The sequence below is a fragment of the Bos indicus x Bos taurus genome, chromosome 22 (genome assembly GCF_003369695.1).
Source record: "Bos indicus x Bos taurus breed Angus x Brahman F1 hybrid chromosome 22, Bos_hybrid_MaternalHap_v2.0, whole genome shotgun sequence".
In the NCBI taxonomy this organism is placed as follows: Eukaryota; Metazoa; Chordata; class Mammalia; order Artiodactyla; family Bovidae; genus Bos; species Bos indicus x Bos taurus.
In genome coordinates, this window is record NC_040097.1 from 8238601 (window position 1) to 8262759 (window position 24159).

Sequence of the window (24159 nt, forward strand, 5' to 3'; positions counted from 1 at the left end):
CCCATCTTTTTTTTCTGAGTAAACTGCGGGAGTTGCTGATGGACAGGGAGGCCTGGCGTGCTGCAGTCCATAGGGTCGCAAAGAGTCGGACACGACTGAGCTACTGAACTGAACTGACCCATCTTTGTCCACTTTGATTCTTCAAGGCTCGAATGCCTTCCCTGACTCCATTCCGACCCCAGATTAAGTGGTCTGCCTTTCCTTTCCTCTAAAGATACCAGTGGCTTCCATGATACACTTGTTCATGGGCCCCTGGGCCCGTCTCTGGCCGCTGTCAGCTCAGACAGAGCCTGAGCAGAGCAGGGCTTGGCTGAATGGCCATTTTTCTCTGGGTTCAAGGTTGCTCCCCTCCCACCCCTAATCCCTCATGGGGTGGCAGAGTACCTAGAGCCAGACTACCTAACCTGAAGAAGAGCAAACCCCAGCTTGGCCCAGGGGGCCCCAAGAGACCATCCTGAGCTTAGTTCCTGAGAACTAAGCTGACGGTGTGGCGCACACAGTGGTGCACCAATAGGTGCACCGCTCCGCAGCTGGAGCTGCCAGGTATCCTTTCCCAAGTTAATTAACATGCCCTGACAACCTACAACAGACAGACCTCTTTGGTCGAAGTCAGTACCTTCTGATAGCCTATCCAGGTTCCCAGAGCCACACTTCCTCCCATCTGAGGAGAGGAGGCCATGCCCCCCACCCGCCCGCCTACACTGGTGACTTGTCTCAACAAGGCTGTTCCCTGCTTGCGGTCTCCCAGTCTGACAGCAGGTGGACACCCACTCCTTCTTTCCTTCCCAGTTCCCAACAGAGATCTCCAGGGCCACACAACCCTTTTTAGCCTGTCCCCACAAATGACCCTCTTGACCTCTGTAACCTGGGCCTTTTGGTGCTCTCTCCCTTGCACTGTGTGGGGTGTCCTTCCAGGTATCCAGGTGATACACAATACGAAGGTAGTCAGTGCTCAGGAAATGTCAGAAGTAGGATGGATGGGGCAGGGGAAAAGGCCAGAGTGGAGGAGATGCCCGTGAACCCACGAGGACAGAATAGGATGGGTATGGAGACAGAGTCTGTCTCCTCTTGGCATCAGGGATCTAGTGGGCTCCAGACTAGTCAATTCCTCCAATTGATGGTAACTCTCTGGGTCCTGCAACCCCACCCCCACCCCCCGCAGCCCCAATAGAGGGCCTTACCCTTGGCCACCAAGGGCCCTCCTCACTTCTCAGGGAGCTGGGGGTGGCGGAAGTAGGGAAAGAAAGAGGCCCAGGGGTGATGGTGGCACTGGGTCTGAAAACTGTCTGGCATCTGTCCCTGTTCATGCTGCCCAAATGGTCCTCATTTGGTCCATCGGGGCTTCAGTTTCTCTGCCTGTCAAACAGAGACACGAGGCACCCTTTAGCCTTTATCCTCTTGAAGTTAAAAGATGTGAACCAAATGCTGAACCCTGGAGTGGAGGCTGCCTCCACTTGGAGCATCTAGGAAGGCTTCCTGAAGGAGGGGATCCAGGCGAGGTGAAGACTACTGCTAAACAGGTGGAGGAAACTGCTCGCCCAGAGCTATTTGAGTTTTGTCCTAGTTTTCTTATCCCCTCGCCCCACTCCACACTCCTGTCACACTATCCTGCTCCACTAACAATAGGATTAAAAAAAAGGTGGCACTTGGGTCTCCGCATAAAGCTCTTAGACCAGCACCTGGCACGTAGTAAGTTCTACAAGTGGTCGTCACGGTTACTGTCCTCACAACTTGTTGAAGGGCACTGTCCATCTACACGCGGCCTGCAGCCCCTTCCCCCAAGCCCGCGAGCCTCTCCCTTGCACGAATGGTGGCCGTTCCAGCCAGGCGGGCTGCTTGTCGGTCAGGTCTAGACCTGGGGCAAGCCTGGAATCCCAGACCCCGACCCTAGTCCGGAAGGCTCAGATTGGCCCTACCCGAGGCACTGGGAGGGGGCGGGGCCGCTGGGCGCCCTTCGGGCCGCCCTGACTTCAGGCTCCTCCTCCCGCCGGGCTCCCCTCCTTCTGCTCGGTCCCGGGAGGGGCGGGGCGGCGGTGGCAGCCGCCGAAGTGCAGGAAGCCGGGCGGCGGCCGACCGGGAGGAGGAGGAGCGCGGCGGGGGCCAGTACTACTTCCCCAAGTAGTACCGCGCCGCTCCGCCCTGGAGTGACGCCCTCCGCTCATGGGCCTGGCCGTGGGCAACTGGCGGGCGGCGCGGAGGAGGAGGCGGTGGCGGCAGGTGGTGTGCGGCAGCGCCGGAGCCCGATCGGGCCATGGCCGCCTCGGAGCGGCTCTACGAGTTGTGGCTGCTCTACTACGCGCAGGTGAGCCCGCCCCGCCCCGCGCCCGCCGGGCCCCCAGCTCCGCGCGCCCGGCGCCTGCTGCACCTGCGCCCGGCACAACCTGGGCCGCGTATCTGCGCGCGAGCCGGGGTTGCTCCGGCTCCGCACGCACGTGTGCGCCCCCGGCCCGCTGGTGCCTCTGGCGTTTACACCTGGGGGTCGGTCCTTACGGGCGCGCGCCACACTGGAGCCTCATGGGTGCGGACTGGGTAGCATCGGTTGTGCCGGAGGAGAGGGGCCTGGACCAAGCCGGCTTTTACCTTTTACAGATGGGGAAACTGAGGCCCCGGCGGGGGCGGGAAAGAGACTGGCCGGGTTGGGAGGCTTACTTTACATTTGGGCTTGTTCCTCCTGACGGCTGCGCCCAGTTGGGTAGTCTTGGTCGAGTGGGCTGGGTGGGAGGTCCCTACTTCGGTCTTGGGTCAACTCATCAGATCCGCTGCAGCGAACTGACCGTGGTGAGTTCCTGACCCCAGCCGGCCCCACCCCAACCCCGGGCGCGGAGGAGGGTGTGGGTTACCGGGGGTCCAGCCCAAAGAAAAGATTTTCTCTGGATGCTGAGGGTGGAGACGGGGAATGCAGACAAGCTGGGAGGGATGTTTGAAAGGGATGGAGGGATACCATTGTCTCCTGAGATTCTCATCCTGCCTCATTGATTACCTTAAGTGGCCTCAAGGTGATGGGAGCAACACAGGTGTCCCCCAAACTGTATCGAACACATAGGGCCCCATTTTCCTTCTGGGAGAGAACCAGGGAGAGAACCCAGGGCAACACCCCTCTGCCCTTCACCCAGCACCAACCTTCCTCCCTGCACCTGCCTGGCATCACACTCCTGGCTCAGGTGCACCTTGGGCACAATGGACCATTGTATGCTCCTGATCTGGGCGCTGGGGGGAAGTTCATGCTCATATCAGCGGGCCCTCTGAGAAGAGGCTAGCCCACTGTCTCTCGGGACTGTAGGCTAGGTCTGGGGCCCCAGGGACCAGGAATCCAGGCCACAAAGGCCATAGCTTCTTGAGCCCGCTTGGGTGGTGAGAAATCCAGGCATCTGGCAGGAGGCAGTGAACGGAGTAGAGTCCATCTTTTGTGTGATTCAGGGCATGCATACTGTTTACACCCTGAGCTCCGTTTCCATATCTGTAAATTTGGCACAGTCCTGGCCTGGAGTGGCCTGGACTCTGCAGAGGGGTAGCCAGTATGACTGGGGTAGCCAGTATGACTGGTCTAGGCCAGAGAAGTTTCCTGCTTCCCTGCTTCATTGGATCCTGTTCCCCCGGCTTATCTGTCTCTATGTCCAAAGACTGGTCCTGGTGATGGGGAAAAGCTTTAGGAGGAAACTTGCCACTGGCCCTTATGCTTCTCATTGCCCTCGTGGTTGCGGGCAGGTTCTTGGTCTTCACTTCCTTCAGTTGTAACCAGGTGAAGGGGGGCTTGATCTGAGGGATGTTAATTGTGCTTCTGATTGTCCCCGTGGTCGTGGGCGGGTTCTTGGTTGTGAGTTTCTTCTCCGTGATCAGGTGAAGGGCTTGAATGAGGTGATGAGTCTGAGGGCTGTTAATGGTGGGTCTTCGGGCAGGGTGGCATGCTGCTGGGGGAAGGTGTGTCTTGGTTTCCCAGAACTGTACCTCCAACATGGGTGCCTCTTGCTGCCCCTTCTAGCTGAGCTCTGCAGGCAGGCAGTCCCTCACAGGTGTTTAGAATTCACCTGTGCTGAGTCCCTTCTCCCCCTCCTACTCCTCACCTCATTTGGAAGGTGTGGGGCACAGGCTAGCTGGTTGTAGCCTTGGAAGCCTGGGCAGGCAGGGGACAGCCTGGGGCCAGGCAAACAAATCCAGGATATGAGTGTGAACCCCGGAGCCGGGAGGGGCCAGGTTTCCTGGGGAGAGGAAGCTCCAGCCAGCCTCCCAGCACGGCCTTCCTGCCGGCTTGGTCCTGCTCCTGCTCCCGGAACGTGGTCTCCACCCTCTGCACTGAGCTCCCAGGGAGTGGTTGGAGTGGTTGGTGGCTGTCCTCATCAGAGCCCTGCAGGGACCTATTGTGTGTGTGCTCAGGGGAGGGGAAGATAGGTAAGGGGTTGAACTGATAGAGGCTATTAAGAAACCCTGAGCTGGCCAGCCACCCAGCCAGTAGGTCCCCCAATACTTTCACCCCTCCCTTCAGCAGTGAGAGCTGACATCAGCTGGCAAACCTGTTTCCCCAGTTGTGGGTTTGGGCCCGCCCAGGGAGCACCCCCGTTTCTGCCCTTCCTTTCCCCTCACAGACCCTAGATTCAGCCCCACTCACCCTGTACCTCTGGGGGCCACGAGTGGGTGAGGGGGCTGTGGGTGGCTACTGAAGGAGGAGCAGAGTGCGCCCTAGACATCATTCAGTCCAAGCCTCCCAGGGCCTTAGCGGGGAAACCAAGGCGGGGTCGTACGAAGGTTGTCCAGCAGAGCTCCAGCCAGCCTCCGTCCTGCGCTCCTTTGCCCAGGAAAGATCTAGCCCCGTGGGCAGGACTCAGGTGGGTCTGCGCCCTGTCCCCCCCACCCTGACTGAGCTGGACTGAAGCCCAGGCATGTCCTCGTTTGCACACTCGTTGTGCTTGCTGCTCCACAGTTTCACCTCATATTTAGTAGGTGCTCCCTGGGTATTAGCTGAATAGCTGAATGGAGGCATTAGGCCCCAGAGCAGTGACTGGTCAGGGATGTGGTGCCAGAGGACGGAGTTTGGGCCTTGAGATCTGAGGGCGCAGGACAGGGAGGATCAGGCACATGGCCATGGGAAATATGAGAGGCAGGATGTCAGGAGTGAGAGGGACTGGTGGCAGCACACCGAGAGGACCCCCCCAGCAGGGCTTCCCCAGTGAGGGCTTAGGAAGTGGGTGCAAGGATAAGGGGACTGGGGACAGCACCCAAAGGCTAGCAACTGGTGTGTAAAGGTGATGCAAATGTTGCAGATGAGCGGCCCCCTTGCAGCTGGAGCAGCAGTGTTGCTCGGTAGCCCTCCAGTGAAAGGGAGCACTGGGGTGCATGAGAGCTGAGGGGCACTTGGGGACCCAAAGGTCGGGACAGATGTTGAGGGTGCAGGTGTGGACCCCAGGCTGAACTCCGTTTATGTCATTGAGGACACGGGGCTCCAGGGAGGTCAGGTGAGAACTCCAGCTGACCTTGCTTTGCCCACCCCTCCTGGTCCCTCACCCTGACCGATGAGCTCTACTGCATCATGGAAACCTAGTCAGGCCCTCTGCTCCCTCTGGGACCTTAGCTGGGCCATATTTCTTCTTATGCCTCAGTTCACCCTCTTGAGATGAGGAAAAGGACCTCCTTGCTGCTTGGCCACACCAATCCCCTTCCATACCTCATAGGGGCAACCAGGGTTTCCTCCTCCCTGCCTTCATTACTGAGGCAACTGAAGAGGGAGAGACTGAGGTAATGGGGAGAGTAGCACAGAGCCCAGAGTTGGGGGAGGGGCTGGTAATCACTGGAGTTGTTATGGCAACTGGGGAGCTGATGTGGAAGTGTGGGGTCCCCATGGAAACAGGTCGGTTACTATGGGGACCCTGAAAGGAAATTCTTGGTTTCCATAGTGATAGGACAAGGGGAAGGTTAAGCCCTAGGGGTGTTTCGGAGACCAGAAGGTCCATGCCTTTCAAGAACCCCTCCCCAGGTAAGGGGAGCAGCTTGCCCAGCCACCTAGGCCCTTGGACCACTAGTCTCACTTGCCTTGGCCCTGGAGAAGTCCCCATCTTCGTTTCATTCCTTGGCCTGAGGTCCTCTGAGTCTGGCCTCCAGTCTTCCTGGTGTAGCCCAAAGCCACTTTCAGCTTGACATTGCCATCCCCCTCCTGATGCTGACTGGGAAGACACCCAGGCCTGAAAGAGGTCATCCTGATCGGGCTCCATCCACCTTATCCCATTTCTGTTTGCCTGTTCCAGGAGAAGGGGTGCTGACTGGGAGGAGTCACCACTATGGAGCCTCGGTCTGCCCTCCCTACCCTGCTCCTAACACTAACCCAGGGTCCACCATGATCCTCCGATTCCACTTGCCTGGACAACCCAGCTGGGGAGTAGCCCTTGGGACCTTGGTTCAGCCAGTGAGCCAAGGTCTGCCTCTCATCTGTCACTCATGGAGGTGGGTGGGGAGAAGAGAGGGATGCTATAGAATGCCAAGGGCTTGGGAAGGCAGAGCCCACTCACCTTACCACATGCTGGTGGGTGTGGTTGGGGAGCCTTTACCTGTTAAACAAAGCAAGGATTTTTAAAGAGGCAGCTGAAACAGGTTAATGTTTTGTTTTTTTTGTTTTTAGATTTTTGTTTGTATTGGAGTATAGTTGAGTTACAATCTGTGTTGGTTTCAGGTGTGTAGCAAAGTCATTTAGTTACACATGTACATATGTCTATTCTTTTCTCATATAGGTTATTTTAGAGCACTGAATAAAGTTTCCTATGCTATACTCCTTTATAATTATCTATTATATATATATGTATGTGTATATGTGTGTGTATGTGTATGTTAACCCCAACCTTCCCATATATCCTTCGCCTCTACCTTTCCCCTTTGGTAACCATTAATTTGTTTTCTAAACCTGTGAGTCTATTTCTGTTTTGTAAATAAGTTCATCCATATCACTTTTTAAAAGTTAAATTCCACATATGAGTGATAGCACATAATATGTCTTTTTGCCTGACTTCTTTTAGTATGACAATCTCTAGATCCATTCATGTTGCTGTAAATAGCATTATTTTGTTCCTTTTTATTGCTGCATAATATTCCATTGTATATATATACCACATCTTCTTTATTCTTTCCTTTGTTGATGGACATTTAGGTTGCTTCCCTATCTTGGCTATGGTAAATAGTGGTGCAGTGAACACTGAGGTGCATGTATTTTTTTCAAAGAATGTTTGTTTTTTTTTTTTTCCAGATATATGCCCAGGAGTGGGATTGCTGGGCCATATGATTGCTCTATTTTTAGTTTTTTAAGGAACCTCCCTACTGTTCTCCATTGTGGCTGTACCAATTTGCATTCCCACCAACAGTGTAGGAGGGTTCCCTTTTGAGAGATTACTGTTAAGTAAGCTACCAAGTGTAAGAATCGGGACTGGACTCCAGAACCCACGCCCTTACCCACATTCAGTGTGGGACCCCCGAACTCTGAAGTTCCAGACAGAGCTGCATTTTGCGGGAGGTGCTGAGTCTGATAGGGAACGTTCAGGCAGAGGAAGCACGGAAAGCCAAACACACGCAGACCTGCGGGGGTGGGGACAGTGAGTAATACCCAGCGGGGCATCCAGTGAATGTGGCACGTGAGGCTGGAGGTGAGGTGGGCACCATGCCAGTGGGGCTTCAGTTGGAGGAGGCGGCAGTGGACATACCCTGAGCTTGTGGTAGAGCGGCCGGCCAGCTGCCCCAACAGTGGTGTAACCGATGTGCCCTGGCGGGCGCTGGGTGCTGTTTAAAGAACTTTCGTGTTTGATGGTGATGGGGGATTTGGGGCAAAGTCTGGGGCCTGGGACACAGAGTAAGCCGGGGCAGTTGTCAGGCTTGGGGTAGGGCAGGCAGGTCTCAGCATGGCGCCAGGCACTCAGTGGTCCCTGTCCCCCCGACAGACAGCCATGCCCACCCATCCTCCCAGTTACCTCAGAGTTTGAGGAAGTGGTGGTTCCCTGCCCATCCAGGGCCTCACCAGCCCTCGGGAGCTCCCCTCCCTCAGCACTGAGTGTCCTCAAGGCTGGTGGGGCATAAATTGGGGTCCCTACAGGGATGACTCTGAGAACCGCGCCCCCCCCCCCCGCCCCGGGAAACTGACCTCCCCCACACCCACAGTTTCTCCCGGCTGCAGGGCCCAGGGCAGAGTGTGGCTGCTCCTGACCTTCCTGACGGGAGGGGCAGGGTTGGGACCCCGGGCCAGGCAGGTGGGGTAGGGAGTGGGCTGGCCTGCCCATGCTCCTGTTCAGAGCTGGAGTGGGAAGGAGGAGCCGGCGAGGCGGAGCATTGAGAGGAGTGTGGGAGCCCAGGCAGCACAGCGGCCTCTTTCAGGCTCTGGAAACTTCTGCACGTGGCACTGCCTCCATGCACAAGGCCCCTGCTCTGCTCAGCCTCCCAGTCCCCAGCACTGCAGCCTCAAGTCATAGGACCCGGGTTAGAGCCAGGCTGAGGCGTCCAGGGGTAAAGAGGTGAGACCCACAGAGCCAAGACAGGCAGTTACCCCTTCCCCTGCCTAGTCCTGTGCTTCAGAGACCCCTCCAGAACCCACCGAGGCTGCCGCCTGCATTGCCTCAGCCTGGACCTGCTGGAAGTCTGCAAGACCGGACAGGCAGAGGATATGGTTCTAGGGACAGGAAGCAGGAGGTGTGCAGAGTTTGAGGGGGCCTGTCCGGGTCTGGGAGGGCCGATCGAGGTGATGGATATGAAGAGGGTGAAGGATTCCTGCTTAAGTACCACAAGCACAAGTCACAGACGGCAGCGGGGCCTGGGTGGGGAGCAGAGGCCTGCACAGGAGAGTATGCATCACAGATACGAAGGCCAGACAGGCTGGAGAAGCAGGCCCTGCTTGGACTAGGGACCCAGGATGCCTGCCTTAGCAATTGAGCCTTTATCTTTGGTCCAGGGAGGGAGGACATGATCATATGTGGCTTATAGGTGCTCATCAGAGCTACAGTGGGCAAAAGAGACTCATGTATTGGGTGGGAGAGACGGTGGCTTGACTAGGGGTGGTTTAGGAGTAGAAGGGAGGATGGTGTTGGGAGAGTTCTGCAGGTAGACTGGGATCTGTGGGATCACCAAGGCAGAGTCGTGAGTTGTGTGGTCAGCTGGGCTGACTGACTCTAGCCACCGTAAGTGGGCCTGGCCTAGTACACGGGTCTGGCTTTTAGCATCCTCAGAGGCACAGCTGCAGCTGCGGTAGTGCATGAGGCATCCCCTCAGGGGCCCCCCGTTTTCCCATCTGCCATGGGAAGACTTCAGAAGAAATAGTCTTGAGAGCCCTGGCCGGCTCTGGTGTTTTCAGGGCTGGGCATGCTGGGTCCTTGCTGGTCTGTGGAGAGGAGAGGTATGGAATGGACAGAGGTAGGTGAGCAGGGAGGCGGCCAGCAGCATAGGGTGGCGAGGTCACCAAAGAGAACTGACCGGCAGAAAGTCCTCATGGTGTGCACCTGGGTGGCTGCACCCTCTCTCTGAGCTGCCTGGGTCTCAGCTCTGTGACAAAATGTATGAGAGGGTTCAACCACGGGGTGGAGGGCTGCTCGGCCGCAGTTTCTGGGGGGCCTGGCCCAGTCTGCTGGGGTCAGGCCCTCTTCCCTGGGGCCCGTTCAGTCCTGGCCCTGTGGTCTGAGGCCCACAAGTGGCCAGAAAATGAGCTGTCCATGCAAAGATAGTTGTGCAGGGCCTGGAGTTGAGGTCTTGGCAGCCGGGGAACAGTATCGGGGTGTTGCCTGTGATGAGTCCCTGGCCCGTAAAGTTTCTCCACTTTAGTCCCTGTCCTTCCCCTCTGCCCCTGGGAAAGAAAGTTGCCTTCTGGGCCCTACTGTTAGATGGGAGCTCCAGATGATGCCTTCGTGGAAGGAGGGAAGGTGGAGGGACGGAAGGAGGAGCTTAGTTCCAGGCTACCGCCCACTTTATGCCCTGGGAGGAGCTTAGAGGTCAGGGCTGTCTGGGGCTTACCTGTGTCCCTGAAGCAAAGAGACCTGCAGGGCCGATGGGGAGCCAAGACAAGACTTGGCCTGAGGGCAGGGCAAAGGTATGGATGAGTCTTCCAGTATCATTTCCTGGGCCAGAGGCCTCAGACCCTGCTCAGGGAGCTGTGGGTGCCCTGAATGAAGGGCACTATTGTAGTAGGGACCACAGCCTGTCCCTAGATAGGCCGAACTTCACGCCTGTACAACTAGTTTCTGTCCACAAACTCCACCCAGGGCAGTGTGACCCCCGCCCCTTTGTGCTGCAGGCCCCACCCCCGGCGCTAGGCTGGGTCCTTCACAGCTTCTTTTGCTGGGCCCTGGGTGCCCCAGGCCCCCCCACATCCCTGCGGTCTGCCGGGAGGAAGCGGCCCCCTTCCCCCACCGTGACTCTGCGCTTCCTGCCCCAGGGGCCAGGGCGGGAGGGGACGTTTCCCGTTCACACCAAAGTTTCCCTGGCTGGTGGCGCCCAGACTTGGGCTCAGCCGCTGTCGCTCTTGCCCATGGAACCAGCTCTGGGACCTGGGGTCCAGGTAACCAGCCAGGGTGGGTGGAGGTTCCTGGGGTGAGGTCAGGCATTGCGCCTGCACATGTGGGTGGGGTGTTGTGTGTGCATGGCTCTGCCTGGTCGATGGTGCACATGCATCCTGAGATGTACAGTCCAGGAAGGTTTCCTGGAGGTGGTGCCTGCGAAGCTGGGAGAAGGTAGCAAGCGAGAGCCCAGCCCAGAGCTTTGGGTTCAGGGAGGCTAGTGGGTTGGAGACCTGTAGCCCCAGCACCCTTGTGGGCCACAGCCACACTCTAGACATGTACACACTTAAGCTCCTCCCCTGCTGGTGTCAGGCTTGCCTGGATCCCCAAGAGTTTAGGAAGTGGGAGCAGAGACTGGGAGGCCAAGAAGTGCAGACGGGGGTGCCTGGGAGAGTGGTCAGTATGTCAGGCAGTCCTCTGATGTTGACCTTCCACTTCCTGTCTTCCCCCCTTTCTCTCCCCACCCGTAACCTCCCCTCCTGCTCTGCCTGCAATCTCTCTCCACCCCCATTCACTCCCCGCCTGTGTCCACTGTGCCCCTCCTGCGCCCTCCTTTGCAGAAGGACCTGGGCTACCTGCAGCAGTGGCTGAAGGCCTTTGTGGGTGCCTTCGAGAAGAGCATCTCACTCTCCTCTCTGGAGCCACGCAGGTGAGGCTGGAGCTCCTCAGAGGGTGGGAGACTGAGGGGTCCTCGGTGCCCAGTGACGCCTCCCCCCACCCCCCGCAGGCCAGAGGAGGTGGGTGCCGAGGTGCCGCTGCTCCCTCTGGACGTGCTGCATGTGCTGGCCGAGCAGCTGGATGCTGGGGACCTGGAACAAGCCCTGCTGCTGCTCAAGCTCTTCGTCATCCTCTGTAGGTGGGTCCCTGTTGTCTTCTCCACGGTGGGAGGGCATGGAGCTGGGGCCCAGGGTAGGGACTGGCATATCACTGGGACCTCTCCCATCATTCACTCATCAGGAACCCTGAGAACGTAGAGGCGGGCTGGGGCCGGGTGCTGGCGCCCCGGGTGCTGGCGCTGCTGACCCAGTTGGTGGCCGAGGTGAGGTGGCCTCTACCCTGGGGGTGGCAGGTGGTAGCCACGGCCCAGCTAACACCCTTCCACCCTCTCCGTCTGCCTACAGCTGAAAGGACCCCCACCACCGCAGGAGGACCGTGGGCCCCAGCTAGAGAATGTAGCCCTGCATGCCCTGCTCCTCTGTGAGGGCCTCTTCGACCCATACCAGACCTGGCGGCGCCAGCACCGGGGGTGAGAGGTGGCCCACTGGCAGAGGACCCAGAGAAGACCGGGGAGAGGATGGGGTGGCCCAGGTGCAGGGGTGGGAGGGGCCGGGGTGCAGGCCCCTGAGGGGGTGTGACCCAGGAGGAGTGACGCGCTGGCCTCACCTTGGCCCCTACCCCATCCCCGCCCCCCACCAGGGAAGTCATCAGCGCCAAGGAGAAGAGCAAATACAAGTTCCCTCCAGCTGCTTTGCCCTCTGAATTCAGCGCCTTTTTCCGAGGTCAGGCCCCACCCCCATCCCACTCGGCTCCATCTGGCCCCGCCCTCATACCCGAGCCCCTTCCTGTGGTTTCCCCATCGCACATGTAGTAAGGACCCATTTACTGTGGCTGCACTTGGTGCTGGGAGAAGGAATGTGAATGGGCCTCTATAGGGAAATGGGAGTTGAGGGGCAGAGAGGAGAGGAAGGGCATGTCTGCACAAAATGAGTAATTTCTTTTCTGAGGGGGGAATTGATTTGCCTCCCTGCTTCTCTCCTATCTCCTGGATCCCCCCAGTGACTTGTACCCCATTCTGGCCTGGACCATCTTCAAACTGTCTGGTCCAGTCTTTTTGTCCCTGTAGCTCCCCCCAGTCTCCTCACTTCCGCATGACAGTCTCTACAGTAGGTGTCCCCCCTTCCTGCTAACCCCTCAGGACATCTCTGGGCACCTGTTCTCCCTGGGCACCTTATGCCCCTGGGTCTCCCCTCTCCTCTCTTTGGAGGGAGACTGGCCAGGATCTCAGATGGGCCTAGGGCAGGGTCTTTCCTGGTGGCTCAGATGATAAAGGAATCTGTCTGCAATGTGGGAGACCTGGGTCGGGAAGATCCCCTGGAGAAGGAAATGGCAACCCACTCCAGTATTCTTGCCTGGAGTATCCCTTGGACAGAGGAGCCTGGCGGGCTACAGTCCATGGGATGGCAAAGAGTTGCACATGACTGAGTGACTTGCACTAAGCCACTACTAGGGCAGGGTGCTGCCTGGACAGGGGCAGGCCAGCTTGGGAAGGCGGTGGCGTATTGGGCTAGAAAATATCTCAGTGTTTCTGGGTTGCCCCAGGGAGCCGTGGGCTTGGGTCTGGAGTGGGGGCAACACCTCCAAGAGGGGAGATGCCCCTGGGGAGTTTCCTGGCTCTGCTGTTCCACAGCCTGAGTACTCTTCTTAATACATGCAGGATTTTGTTCTCTGTGCTATAAATTCCTCTATGGGGGCCTGACACCCTCAGAATCCCATCCTGCTCCTCCCCACAGCCTTCCTTTTCAGCCCCACTCACTCTCTGCTCTCCAGCCATGGTGCTGTTCCTGGGGAAGCCTCCCTCCCCATCCCACCGGTCAAGGCAGCCCTGCATGGTCCCAGCCCCTACACACTCATGTGACCCAGAGCTGGTCCTTTCTGCTCTCTGGGTTTCAGTTCATGTCCTGGCATCCTGTCCAGCTTGGCTGGAGCAGGGCCAGGTGGGCCTCCCAGATATGACGCTGTGAAAGCCCCTAGAAGTCCCAGTGCGGGTGTGGGGGATGGTGTGTGGGGTATCTGTGTAGTAGACACTGTAGGGCCCCCAGAGCTGCTCACGGCAAGCTCCAACCGTCACAGCGCAAAGGGACCAGGAGATTTGCATCTAAGAAACTAAACCCTAGGTTGCCGTGGGGAAGTGTGTATGGGGGGCGCTCACCCTGGGGTCCTCACTTTCAGGATTAAGGATCCAGGGATCTGGCTAGGCTCTTAGGGCAGGGCCATGCCCCTTATAAGCTCCCCAAAGAAGGGCTGTGTCCTCCTGAGAACCCCTGGCACAGAGTCACGACACTTTAGAGACTCCCAGCGCAGAGCCAGTCTTCTCCTTGAGATGTGATCTCCCAGTCTCCCCCTGCCACCCCAGGGCACCCACCTCTTGTGTGGCCCCTGGACCCACAGCCCTGCAAGCTTGCTGACCTTGTCTTGCCCCCTCCCCCGTCCAGAGAGCCTGCGAGATGCAGACCGCTTGCCTTCTGTGCTCCTGCTGCGTCTCATCCACCTCTTTGGAGCTGTTCTTGCGGGAGGGAAGGTAGGCTTGGAGGAGACTGTGGGCCAGGGAGTGGCTGTCTCGGGGTTTCTCTGCTGGGTGAACCAACTCCCCATCTCTGCCCACACCTACAGGAGAACGGGCAGAAGGCTGTGAGTGCCGGCTCTGTGCAGGGTCTGCTGGATGTGGTGCGGGGCTGGGGCCACAGGCCAGCCCAGGACCCCCGCCTGGTGCCGCTGGCCCTGGAGGTGCTGGTGGGTGCTGTACACGTCTTGCACGCCAGCCGCGCACCCCCGCGGGGGCCAGAGCTCCGAGCCCTGCTGGAGGGCTACTTCCGCATCCTTAATACCGACTGGCCAGCCGGGCCAAGCCCGGACCCTGGAGAAGCCCATGTCACCCTGCGGGTCAGCATGCTTGGTGTGTATGGCCTCTCGGGGAGGTGGCATTAGCAGGGGAAGCCCCAAGTGGTGATGGAAAGGCCGGCCTGGGCAGCATGGGAGGAAGGTTTCAGGCTGACCAGAGGTGGTGCTGGCAAGATGCTTGGCGGGGCTGACCCTTGACCCCTCCACAGATGCCATCCCCATGATGCTGGCATGCGAGGACCGGCCAGTGCTGCAGGCCACCTTCCTCAGCAACAACTGCTTTGAACACCTGATTCGCCTCATCCAGAACAGCAAGGTGGGCGGGGCCCAGGTCAGGGGCCTGGAACCAGAGGCTAGGGGCACCACGTACGGATGCTGAGCAAATGGGCTGGATGCGCTGGGGCTGGTGGGGTGGCTTGCTCTTCAGTGGGAGGGCCTGGAGTCAGGATGCTCTGGACCCCATAGGAAGAGGGTGTCGTAGACGGACGGGAGCTGCCCTGGCCCCCCGTTTCCCTTCTCCCCAGTCCCAGGTGTTGGGCAGGAGGGAAGGCTCAGCTGTTTCGGATGCAGTGTCTACTCCTGCCCACTCATCTGCCCCCGGCGCTGTCCCTCTGGGCAGGTGTGGGTGGCTCAGCTCCCTGCTCTGCCCTTGTGCCGGGGGGCACTTGGCCTGGGGCTCAGGGCACATCCTTGCCTGTGGGGGGAGCCCTGGCAGCCGCCCCAGGTCCTGCTCTAACCCCACCCTTCCCCCATCTTTTCTCTCCTCTGCCCCCTCCACCTTATGCCCTCCCGCATCCCCACAGCTGTACCTGCAGGCCCGGGCGCCCCCTGAGGGGGACAGTGACCTGGCTACCTGGTTACTGACTGAGCCCGATGTCCAGAAGGTACCACCCTCAGGCCGACACCACCTCAGTCACGCACGTCCCTGGGCATGTACCCCTTGGGGCTCCCTCTTTGAGTCTTTCTGCAGTTTGCAGGGGGAGCAAGCAGATCTGTGTGAGGCCTGGTGGAGCCTAGCGATGGGGCTGGGTCCCCCACGCTGTCTCACCGGCCTTCCAGATCCCCAGCCCAGGGAGCCACACAGGAGGGATCTGTGCCCTGCCTGGTGTTAGTCCTGGGAGCTGGGGTTTGGCTTTGCCGAGCCGGAAGGAACCTTCGATACTCAACCACCCAGCTCCATTGCACCAAAGCAGAAACAGGAGGCCAGATACTCAGGGATTTGGCTGTGGGCGCTCACAGAGGGGGTCCCTCACATGGGGCCACTTCTTTGCTTGAATCCTTGAACTTGCCCTAAGCAGGTCCCTGGGAGTTCCCCATCCCCTCATGACCTCATGCCGTGCCCCCTGCTCACCTCACCTGCGGGCTCCAGGAGGCTGTAGGGTGTTGGTTGGGGGCTGTTCATGGGGCACCCCCTCTGTGGCTCAACACCTGGGCCCCCGTGTCCGGAGCCCTGCCCTTGCTCTGGCCTCATGAAGCAGCCCCGTGTGTCTATTGCACTTGGCTGTTTTCTGAGAACCTGCAGGTCCATTCCTCTACAAAGCAGGCGAGGCTGGTGAGACCCCTGCTTGTTACAGATGAGGAATCTGAAGCCTGGACAGGGGAAGAAGATTGCCTGAGATCCCTTGGGGAGTCGGGCAGAGCTGGGGCCAAGGGCCCCACGGAGCTGAAATAGTCTAGCAGCTGCTGACACAATGTCAAGCCCTCCTGACCCCTCACGCCTCCGTAGGGCCGGGTGAAGGAGTCACATGCCCTGGGTCGTCAGGTCTGTCCAGGCTGAGCCTCTGTTCCCACCTGGATCTAGGGGAAAGGGGCAGGGTACGACTTAAAGGTCTCGAAGGTTCTTTTGGTTCTAACATCCTGTGATTGATTGTCCCTAAATCCCCAGACCCCCTGTCAATCATCATGGGTGATGGGGCACTTGCCAGCCTGCCTGCACGTGTGTCTAGCTTGGGTGGGGATGGGTGGAGACTGAGGCCTATGAACCCACCAGACTGTGGTGGGCAGAGGGCTGCAGCAAAAGCGTTCACTGGTGATCTTCCCAGCCTCGGCTTCTTCCGGCCTCTCTCTGAGTGGGTCTTGCCAAGCGGTTCAGAGGGGGCCCTAAGGTCAGGGTGAAGGTCACAGTAGTTTGGGCAAAGGTAGACACGCTGGTGTCCATGTCAGGGTGCCAGCCTCTTGGGGCCCCAAGCCCACTCAGCTACTGGCCTGGGGGCATCTCCTCCTGTCCCTGCACCCCTTTCACTGCAGGGTGCTGCCAGCTGCGACATCCTGGCACCTGCCTCTCCTGACTGCCCCTCCCCACCCCAAGGTACTGGACCAGGACACAGACGCCATTGCAGTCCACGTGGTCAGAGTGCTGACCTGCATCATGAGTGGCTCCCCCTCCGCCAAGGTGAGGATGCTGCCGTCGCACTACAGTAGGGCCATAGGGTGGAGTTAAATAGAACGGGTCTGGCTGATGGCTGTCAGAGCAAGTGAGCTGGGGAGGTGGCCATCCTGTCCTCTGGGGTGCAGATCAGCCCATGGGGCAGGTATGGTCATTCGTCATTAGTCCTGGGAGCTGGGTGTCCTGGCTGGAGGGGAACGGATGCTTGTGGCTGACCACCATCTGCAGCCCTCCGAGGCAGAGCCGTTCCCCCCGATCCTGCCATGGGTCCCCACCCCTACTATCACTGTGATCCAGAGTCAGAGCTGGGCGAGGGAGCCCTGAACCTCCTCCAAGGTTCCCATGGGTTGTGAGCATGCCCTGGGGCCCACATCCGTGCTCGCGCCTTTCCCATCCATCCTGGCACAGGAGGTGTTTAAGGAGCGCATTGGCTACCCTCACCTGCACGAGGTCCTGCAGAGCCACGGTCCCCCCACCCATCGGCTGTTGCAAGAGCTGCTCAACATGGTGAGGGCAGGGCTGGGGGTCAGGGTCCCTGTGGGCAGCCAGGACTGAGTCAGGGCAAGCACAGAAAATGAGCTGTCCGCTTTGGGGGACCATACTGACTGTGGCCCGTACACAGTGTGACCTGTGTCCTGATCCTGTGTGTCGGGGTCACTGGGGCGAGGACTCTGAGCTGCATGGGGTCCAGAAGCTATTGCTTGTTAGCAAGTCCCAGGACGATGCAGGAAGTCCCACTGTTGTGAGGGTGGCTTGTTCCATGCCAGATGCCTGGGGGCTAGCCCATCCTCTCCCCCCACAGGCTGTGGAGGGCGACCACAGCACGTGTCCCCCACCGCCGATCCGCAACGAGCAGCCAGTGCTGGTGCTGATGAGGTGGCTGCCGAGCCTGCCCACGGCTGAGCTGCGGCTCTTCCTAGCACAGCGCCTCTGGTGGCTCTGTGACAGCTGCCCTGCCAGCCGTGCCACGTGCGTGCAGGCGGGTCTGGTGGGCTGCCTTCTGGAGACGCTCAGTGAGGGGGTGGCCCTGGGGGCCCGCTGCCAGGAGCAGTTGTTGGCACTGCTGCAAGCACTGGGCCACGTGTCGCTAAGGCCCTCGGAGCTGCGGCGCTTGCTTCGCCCGCCGCCAGGGTTGGACTCGGGGCCAGGTGGAGCAGAGGCTGGGCAGGCCCGCCACGCAGGTGCCATCATCCGCGCGCTCTCTGGCATGGCCCGGCACCAGGGCCCAGCACGAGCCCTACGCTACTTTGACCTAACACCCAGTATGGCGGGCATCATGGTCCCCCCTGTGCAGCGCTGGCCAGGCCCTGGTTTCACCTTCCATGCCTGGCTCTGTCTGCACCCCATGGCTGGAGCACCTGCCCCCGCCCCCACCCCCACCCGGCCGCTCCAGCGGAAGCAGCTGTACAGGTAGGTGACTGCCAGGGGTCAGGGCAGGCTGCCAGGGTAAGCGGGAGAACCAGCAGGCTTAACCGGCTTGGCTGGCCCTCAGCTTCTTCACCAGCAGTGGCTCGGGGTTTGAAGCCTTCTTCACGGCGGCTGGAACCCTGGTGGTGGCTGTGTGCACCCGGAAGGAATACTTGACCATGAGCTTGCCTGAAGTGTCCTTTGCCGACTCCGCCTGGGTGAGCCTCCATCCTCACGTGGCCCGGGAGGTGCAGGGGACACCAGGGCCTCACCTGATCTCGTGGCTTCTGTTGTAGCACTGTGTGGCCATAGTCCACGTGCCCGGGCGCCGGCCCTTCAGCCAGAACCTGGTCCACGTCTACAAAGACGGCCATCTGGTCAAGACAGCACCCCTTCGCTGCCCGTCCCTTAGTGAGGTGTGCCAGGCGGGGTTTGGGGAGGTTTGGGTAGCTGGGCAGCCTTGGACAGGGTGGGCCCTGGAGCCCCTGTTTCCCTTCCCCCACCCCACAGGCTTCAGCCTCTGGGGTCTGTGCAGCCTTGGGGGTCCCTGAGGAAGGTGGAACCCCAGGCTGTAACGTGACCTGACCGACCGCCCCCCAACCCTGGCCCCCACAGCCTTTCTCGTCTTGCTGTATCGGGTCTGCTGGGCACCGCACAACGACCACCACCACGGGGCTGCCTGCACCACCGGGCCCCGCCGCCCTGGCTCACACTCACCCCTCGCTCACCCGCTCCCAGTCAGTCCCGGCCACCACAGGGCTTGGCTGGGGGTCCGGGCTGGTGGCCCCCCTGCAGGAGGGCAGCATCAGCTCCACCCTTGCTGGCACGCAGGACACTCGGTGGGGCAGCCCCACCTCCCTGGAGGGCGAACTGGGGGCTGTGGCCATCTTCCATGAAGCCCTGCAGGCGGCCGCCCTGCGCGTCCTGTGCGCCCTGGGTATGCAGCGTGCTCCCCACGCCCCGCCCCAGCCCTATCCCTGTTCCCAGGACCCAAGAGGTTGGGTCTCACAAAGTGTTCAGGCCCAAAAGTAGGGCTCCAGTGGGGAGTGGGTATCCCCAAGGGTCTGTCTTCTGATCAGGCAGAGAAGAGGCAGGCTCTGGGTGGGGTCTGGCTGCAAGCCCAGCCAGGTCTGAAGCCCCCTGCCCACCTCCAGGGCCCAATGAGACAGCACCCTTCAAGCCTGAGGGTGAACTGCATGAACTTGGCACCAAACTGCTCCTCCATTACTCACCTCAGGTATGGGGGGCTGGGCAGTTGGCTCAATCTCCCCTGGCTCCCACCCTCTATCGCCTGCCTCCCCCTACCCACACTGAGCCTTGCTCACCCCCTGTTCCCAGGCCTGTAAAAACAACATCTGCTTGGACCTGTCCCCTGGCCATGGGCTGGATGGCCGCCTTACGGGCCATAGAGTGGAGACCTGGGACGTGAAGGTGTGTGCCCACGTGGACAGTGTGTGCAGGAAGTGTGAGCACGGGCAGTGTGCAGGGTGGGCTGGAGTGGCTCCGTGCCCTGGGAGGTCTTAAGGAGACCCAGGATTCCAGGTTGGAGGGTCTGCAGGGTGGAGGGGGCAGGAGATGATGGGGTGCTGCCCTCACGGAGGCCCCCTGCCCACAGGATGTGGTGAACTGCGTGGGAGGCATGGGTGCCCTGCTGCCCCTGCTGGAGCGAGTGGCTGCACAACCCCAGGAAGCCGAGGCAGGTCCAGCAGAAACACATGACCTTGTGGGGCCCGAACTGACCTCTGGCCAAAGTGCCCAGGGCCTGCTTCTCCCACTGGGCAAGTCCTCAGGTAAAGTGTCCCTGGTGCCTGTGTTGGTGAGAGAAGAGCTTGGCCTGGCAGGGGGCTGGAGTGCTTGAGGTCTTGTAGCCCCTGACAGGCCTTTGACGCACACCTGTCCCCTTCCTGGTGGTGGCAGAGGAGCGAATGGAGAAGAATGCAGTGGCTGCCTTTCTGCTGATGCTGCGGAACTTCCTGCAGGGCCACCCCGTGAATCAGGAGAGCCTGATGCACTGCCAGGGGCCCGCCATCATCGGGGCCCTCTTGCGCAAGGTGAGGCCTGCTGGGGCAGGCGGGGAGGGGACTCCTTCATCTGACCAAGGGGCTGTTGGAGGGACCAAGCCGGGGTGCCTGATGCCATCAGTCAGGGAGGGCCTCCTGGGAGAGGTGGCATTTGAAAGGCGGGGCAGGGTTGGGCCAAGAGGGTCTGGGGAAGTACCAGCACAGGCTGGGGCAGGACACCCGCACAGTAGGCTGGGAGCTTGTACTTCAGAGGGCAGGGAGCCGCCAGAGGGTTTGGAGCAGGCAGGATGTTTTTGTCCATCTGCCTGTGCAGGGCAGGGTGGAAACTGGGAGGCCTGATAGTGGGTGGACAAGGCCTGACAGCTCACCCCAGCTCCTGCCCCCACCCAGGTCCCCAGCTGGGCCATGGACATGAATGTGCTCATGTCTGCCCAGCTGCTGATGGAGCAGGTGGCAGCCGAGGGCAGTGGGCCCCTCCTGTACCTGCTCTACCAGCACTTGCTCTTCAACTTTCACCTCTGGACCCTCAGCGACTTCGCTGTGCGCCTGGGTAGGTGTGCCGACTTGGGTGAGGAGATGCCGCCAGCCAGGGTGGCAGTGGACATTCTCAGAGGCTACAGCCCTGTAGCTGATCTGAGGGGACGACGACCCTCCCCTGGTCGGGGTGGGGGTGGGGGTCTGGCAGTGGCATGGCCCTGTCCTGGATGATGGAAGGAACCTAGCGCAGCCTGGTGGGCTGAGCCCTCTGCTGATGCCCGCTCAGGCCACATCCAGTATGTGTCTAGCATAGTCCGTGAGCACAGACAGAAGCTGCGGAAGAAGTATGGGGTCCAGTTCATCCTTGATGCCCTGCGTGTCCACTACAGGTGAGGCTGGTGGGGACAGATGGGGTGGGGTGCTGATGCTCCAGCCTCGGGCCTTGGGGGCAGGTCTGTTCAGCCCCGCAGCTCACCTGCCGGCCCTCCGTGTTCTCGCCTCCCTTCCATGTCCTGGTGGTTTCCCTGGCCCTGGGTGACCTCTCTGCTGGGACCTGCCCAGTCCGCAGCGCGAGCGCCCCCTACCCGCCGACGACCTGCGCACAGTGCAGACGTCACTCCTGGGCCTGGCCCGGGAGTTTCTGGTGCGGAGCTCTACCGCTGATGACCTGCAGGTGGTGCTAAACTTTCTGGCGGCCTTGGGTGATGATGGCCAGGTAGGCTAGAGGTTGGCAGAGGTGAAGCCTGGATGAGGGGTGGAGCGTGGACCATGTTCCGGGCCTTGGGGCTGGGCGCGATTAGCGTAAGCCTTTGTGTCCCCAGGTGGTGGGTGCGCTGGATCTGCTGCTGGCGCTGCTGCAAGGCTCCCCAGCACAGGAGTCTCTGGCTGTCTTCCTGCTGGAGCCGGGGAACCTTGAGGTGCTGCTGGCACTGCTGGTGAGGCCGAGGCCCATGCCCTTGCTGCCCGACCGAGTCTGCAAGGTACATCTAGCTCCCCCCGAACCCTGCATTCTCATTCACTGGGGCTCCTGCCTGAGTCCAGGGATAGGCAGAAGGCCCTGGGCTAGTGGGTGGAGCTGTCTTTGCAGGCCTCTCTTGGAGCCCCACCCCTGTGTGGTGGCTTACCCTCCTACAGTAACTCCTTCCCCTTGATGATGACCCCACACAGATCCTGCGCAGACTGCAACAGAATGAGCGCTTACCTGAGCGCAGCCGTCAGCGGCTCCGGCTGCGAGAGTGTGGTCTCCAGGGTCTCGTTGCCTGCCTGCCAGACGGCGCCGTTTCCCCCCAGCTCTGCCAGGGCCTCTACAAGCTGTTTCTGGGGGCAGGTACAACCTGGGCGGGGCCAAGAGGCAGGCCAGGTAGAGGGATGACATGGATCCAGGAGACAGGGCAGGTGGGAATCAGGAAGGTGTTGGTCCAAGGGCCGAGGCTGACCCAGCAACGGGGCACAGTTCCCCTCTGGGGTCAGTCCCTCAGGCCTTTTCTGGCCATCTTCCCAGATTGCCTGAACCTCTCTGATCTGTTGGCTGTGGTGCAACTGTCCCTCCAGGCTGACCTCAGCGTCCGCCTGGACATTTGTCGTCAGGTGAGTGGAAAGTGAAAGCTTTGTTGGGGGTGTGGGGTGGCTTCCACCCTGAGGGCTTTGCCTGCCTGGGATGAGGGGTCTCTGCAGGCCTCCTGTGCAAAGGCCCCCTGAGGAGGTGCTGGGGCAGGCTGTCGAGTGAGTCCCTCACTTCCTGTGCCCTGGCCTGGCAGCTCTTCCACCTCATCTACGGACAGCCAGACATAGTGCGGCTGCTGGCCCGCCAGGCCGGCTGGCAGGATGTGCTGACCCGGCTGTTTGTCCTGGAAGCTGTCACAGCCGGCAGTCCCCTGCCCTTTACCCCTGAGCCACCCACCTCCCCGGAGCCAGCCTCACACAAGCCACCCACCGAGTCGCCTGAGCCTTCAGACGTCTTCCTGCCCCCAGAGGCCCCTGACCCTGATGCCTTTTACCACGCCCTCTCCCCGTTCGCCACCCCCTTTGAGCTGGGCCTGGAGCGGGCCAGTGTGAGCTCAGGAAATACTGCCGGTGGTGGCAGCGGCAGCGGGACTGTCACTCCAGCCAGCCAGCCTGGCACACCATCCCCACTCGATGGACCCCGGCCCTTCCCTATGGCCCAGGGCCGCCACAGCTCCAGTCTCTCCAACGTGCTGGAGGACGGCAGCCTGCCAGAGCCCACCATCAGTGGGGATGACACCTCCAATACCAGCAACCCTCAGGTGAGGCGGGCTCTGAGGTAGGGCTCCTCGGGGGCCCAGGGCAGCCAGTGGAGCTTTTCCAGAGGTGTGGTACCGTTTGACATCAGGGCTGTGACGGCCGGTCAGGTCCAGTGCTGCCCCCTCATAACTTTCCTCTGCAGTGTGTTCTCTGAGGGGTGGCGGATATTCCAGAACAGGGCAAGTTGTGCTGAGACAGCTGGGGGCACTTGCCAGGCTTTGGAAGGCCCTTGAGAGCCTGTGGGACACGGGCTTTTCAGGGCTGGTGAGCAGCATGGCTCTAAGAGTCCTGCCTTGTGCTTCTGGATCTGGGGAGGGGCCTTTGCTTATTCAATGGCATTATTCCAGAGGGTTCTGGGACAGTCCTTGAGGCCTGTGAGGTAACTATGTGAACTGCCTCATCTCCTCTTAGGAATCCTGGAACCCCAGGATCCTCCCTGGAACTCAGGTGGTGGTCGAGTCCCACACTGTTTGTCTAGGCCCTCAGCAGCACACTGGCTGGGCCGTTGGCCAAAGGCTCAGCCTCCTGCTGTGCCTACTAGTGGGTGGGCAGAGGTGCTGAACAGGGATGGTGCTGGGGCAGTGATTCCCTCCCTCCCCAGCCTGCACTCCACACACCCCCTGTGTCCACAGCAAACCTGTGAGGAGGAGCTTTGTAACCTGCTCACCAACGTGCTGTTCTCAGTGACGTGGCGGGGTGTGGATGGCAGTGATGAGGCCGCCTGGCGGGAGCGCGGCCAGGTCTTCTCCGTGCTCACGCAGCTGGGGTCCTCAGCCACGCTGGTGCGCCCACCAGACTGCATCAAGCGCAGGTGAGGGAGCAGGGCCGTGGGGAAGCCTGGGGGCCCAGAAGGCAGTCAGGTAGACACCAGAGTCCCTCATTCCCCTCCAGCCTCCTGGAGATGATGCTGGAGTCAGCCCTGACCGACATCAAAGAGGCCCCCCCTGGGGTCCTGGCCAGCCTCACCCAGCAGGCGCTTTGGCTGCTGCGTCTGCTGCAGGACTTCCTGTGTGCCGAGGGCCATGGTAACCAGGAGCTGTGGAGTGAGAAGGTATGGCAGCTCGGGGCAGGAGCACTGTGTTCACATGCCCCGAGGGCTCTTGGTCTGCAGAGTGGCTGAGTACACATGTGCAATCATGGGGACCTCAGCTCTGGTATCTGTGAGCAGAGGTCTATCTGTATGTGGAAACCCTGTCTGGCCCCCAGCCCAAACCTTACTTCCCTCTCTCCTCACGGGCTTCTGGCCTCATCTGGTGATGGCCACCTGGAATATATGGTGTGCGGCAGCTGTTCGAAGGAGTGTGTAGCCTGCTGGATCGCCTGGGAGCCTGGCCACACCTGGCCAACGGCACAGCGGACCTCCGAGAGATGGCGCAGATCGGCCTGCGCCTGGTGCTCGGCTACATCCTGCTGGAGGACCCGCAGGTGAGCGCAGGGCGGCTGTGGGGGGAGGGTGCGCAGCGGATCTAGGGAGCTCAGGGAGTAG

The 24159-nt window shown here is 60.4% G+C and overlaps 1 protein-coding gene across 9 annotated transcripts in view; it reads left to right on the plus strand.

Moving 5' to 3' along the window:
* The first annotated feature begins 2030 nt into the window (after positions 1 to 2030).
* The window catches only part of NBEAL2 (neurobeachin like 2), a 30434-nt gene continuing 8305 nt past the window's right edge, over positions 2031 to 24159 (plus strand). Inside the window, exons 1-30 of one of the 9 annotated variants that reach the window (XM_027523842.1) lie at positions 2031 to 2302; positions 11063 to 11151; positions 11230 to 11358; positions 11460 to 11541; positions 11624 to 11748; positions 11919 to 12001; positions 13715 to 13800; positions 13893 to 14175; positions 14330 to 14436; positions 14924 to 15004; positions 16429 to 16512; positions 16915 to 17013; positions 17309 to 17916; positions 17999 to 18131; positions 18210 to 18329; positions 18529 to 18850; positions 19068 to 19150; positions 19252 to 19344; positions 19529 to 19703; positions 19831 to 19964; positions 20325 to 20484; positions 20698 to 20800; positions 20973 to 21126; positions 21233 to 21391; positions 21579 to 21738; positions 21913 to 21998; positions 22169 to 22675; positions 23306 to 23484; positions 23565 to 23724; positions 23961 to 24098. In XM_027523842.1, the coding sequence (XP_027379643.1) occupies positions 2252 to 2302; positions 11063 to 11151; positions 11230 to 11358; positions 11460 to 11541; positions 11624 to 11748; positions 11919 to 12001; positions 13715 to 13800; positions 13893 to 14175; positions 14330 to 14436; positions 14924 to 15004; positions 16429 to 16512; positions 16915 to 17013; positions 17309 to 17916; positions 17999 to 18131; positions 18210 to 18329; positions 18529 to 18850; positions 19068 to 19150; positions 19252 to 19344; positions 19529 to 19703; positions 19831 to 19964; positions 20325 to 20484; positions 20698 to 20800; positions 20973 to 21126; positions 21233 to 21391; positions 21579 to 21738; positions 21913 to 21998; positions 22169 to 22675; positions 23306 to 23484; positions 23565 to 23724; positions 23961 to 24098 (4773 nt within the window). In that variant the 5' untranslated portion in view covers positions 2031 to 2251. Of the gene's footprint in view, positions 2303 to 10423; positions 10505 to 11062; positions 11152 to 11229; positions 11359 to 11459; positions 11542 to 11623; positions 11749 to 11918; positions 12002 to 13714; positions 13801 to 13892; positions 14176 to 14329; positions 14437 to 14923; positions 15005 to 16428; positions 16513 to 16914; positions 17014 to 17308; positions 17917 to 17998; positions 18132 to 18209; positions 18330 to 18528; positions 18851 to 19067; positions 19151 to 19251; positions 19345 to 19528; positions 19704 to 19830; positions 19965 to 20324; positions 20485 to 20697; positions 20801 to 20972; positions 21127 to 21232; positions 21392 to 21578; positions 21739 to 21912; positions 21999 to 22168; positions 22676 to 23305; positions 23485 to 23564; positions 23725 to 23960; positions 24099 to 24159 lie in introns of those variants that run through there. The other 8 variants (XM_027523841.1, XM_027523843.1, XM_027523835.1 and 5 more) reach the window with 8 other exon arrangements.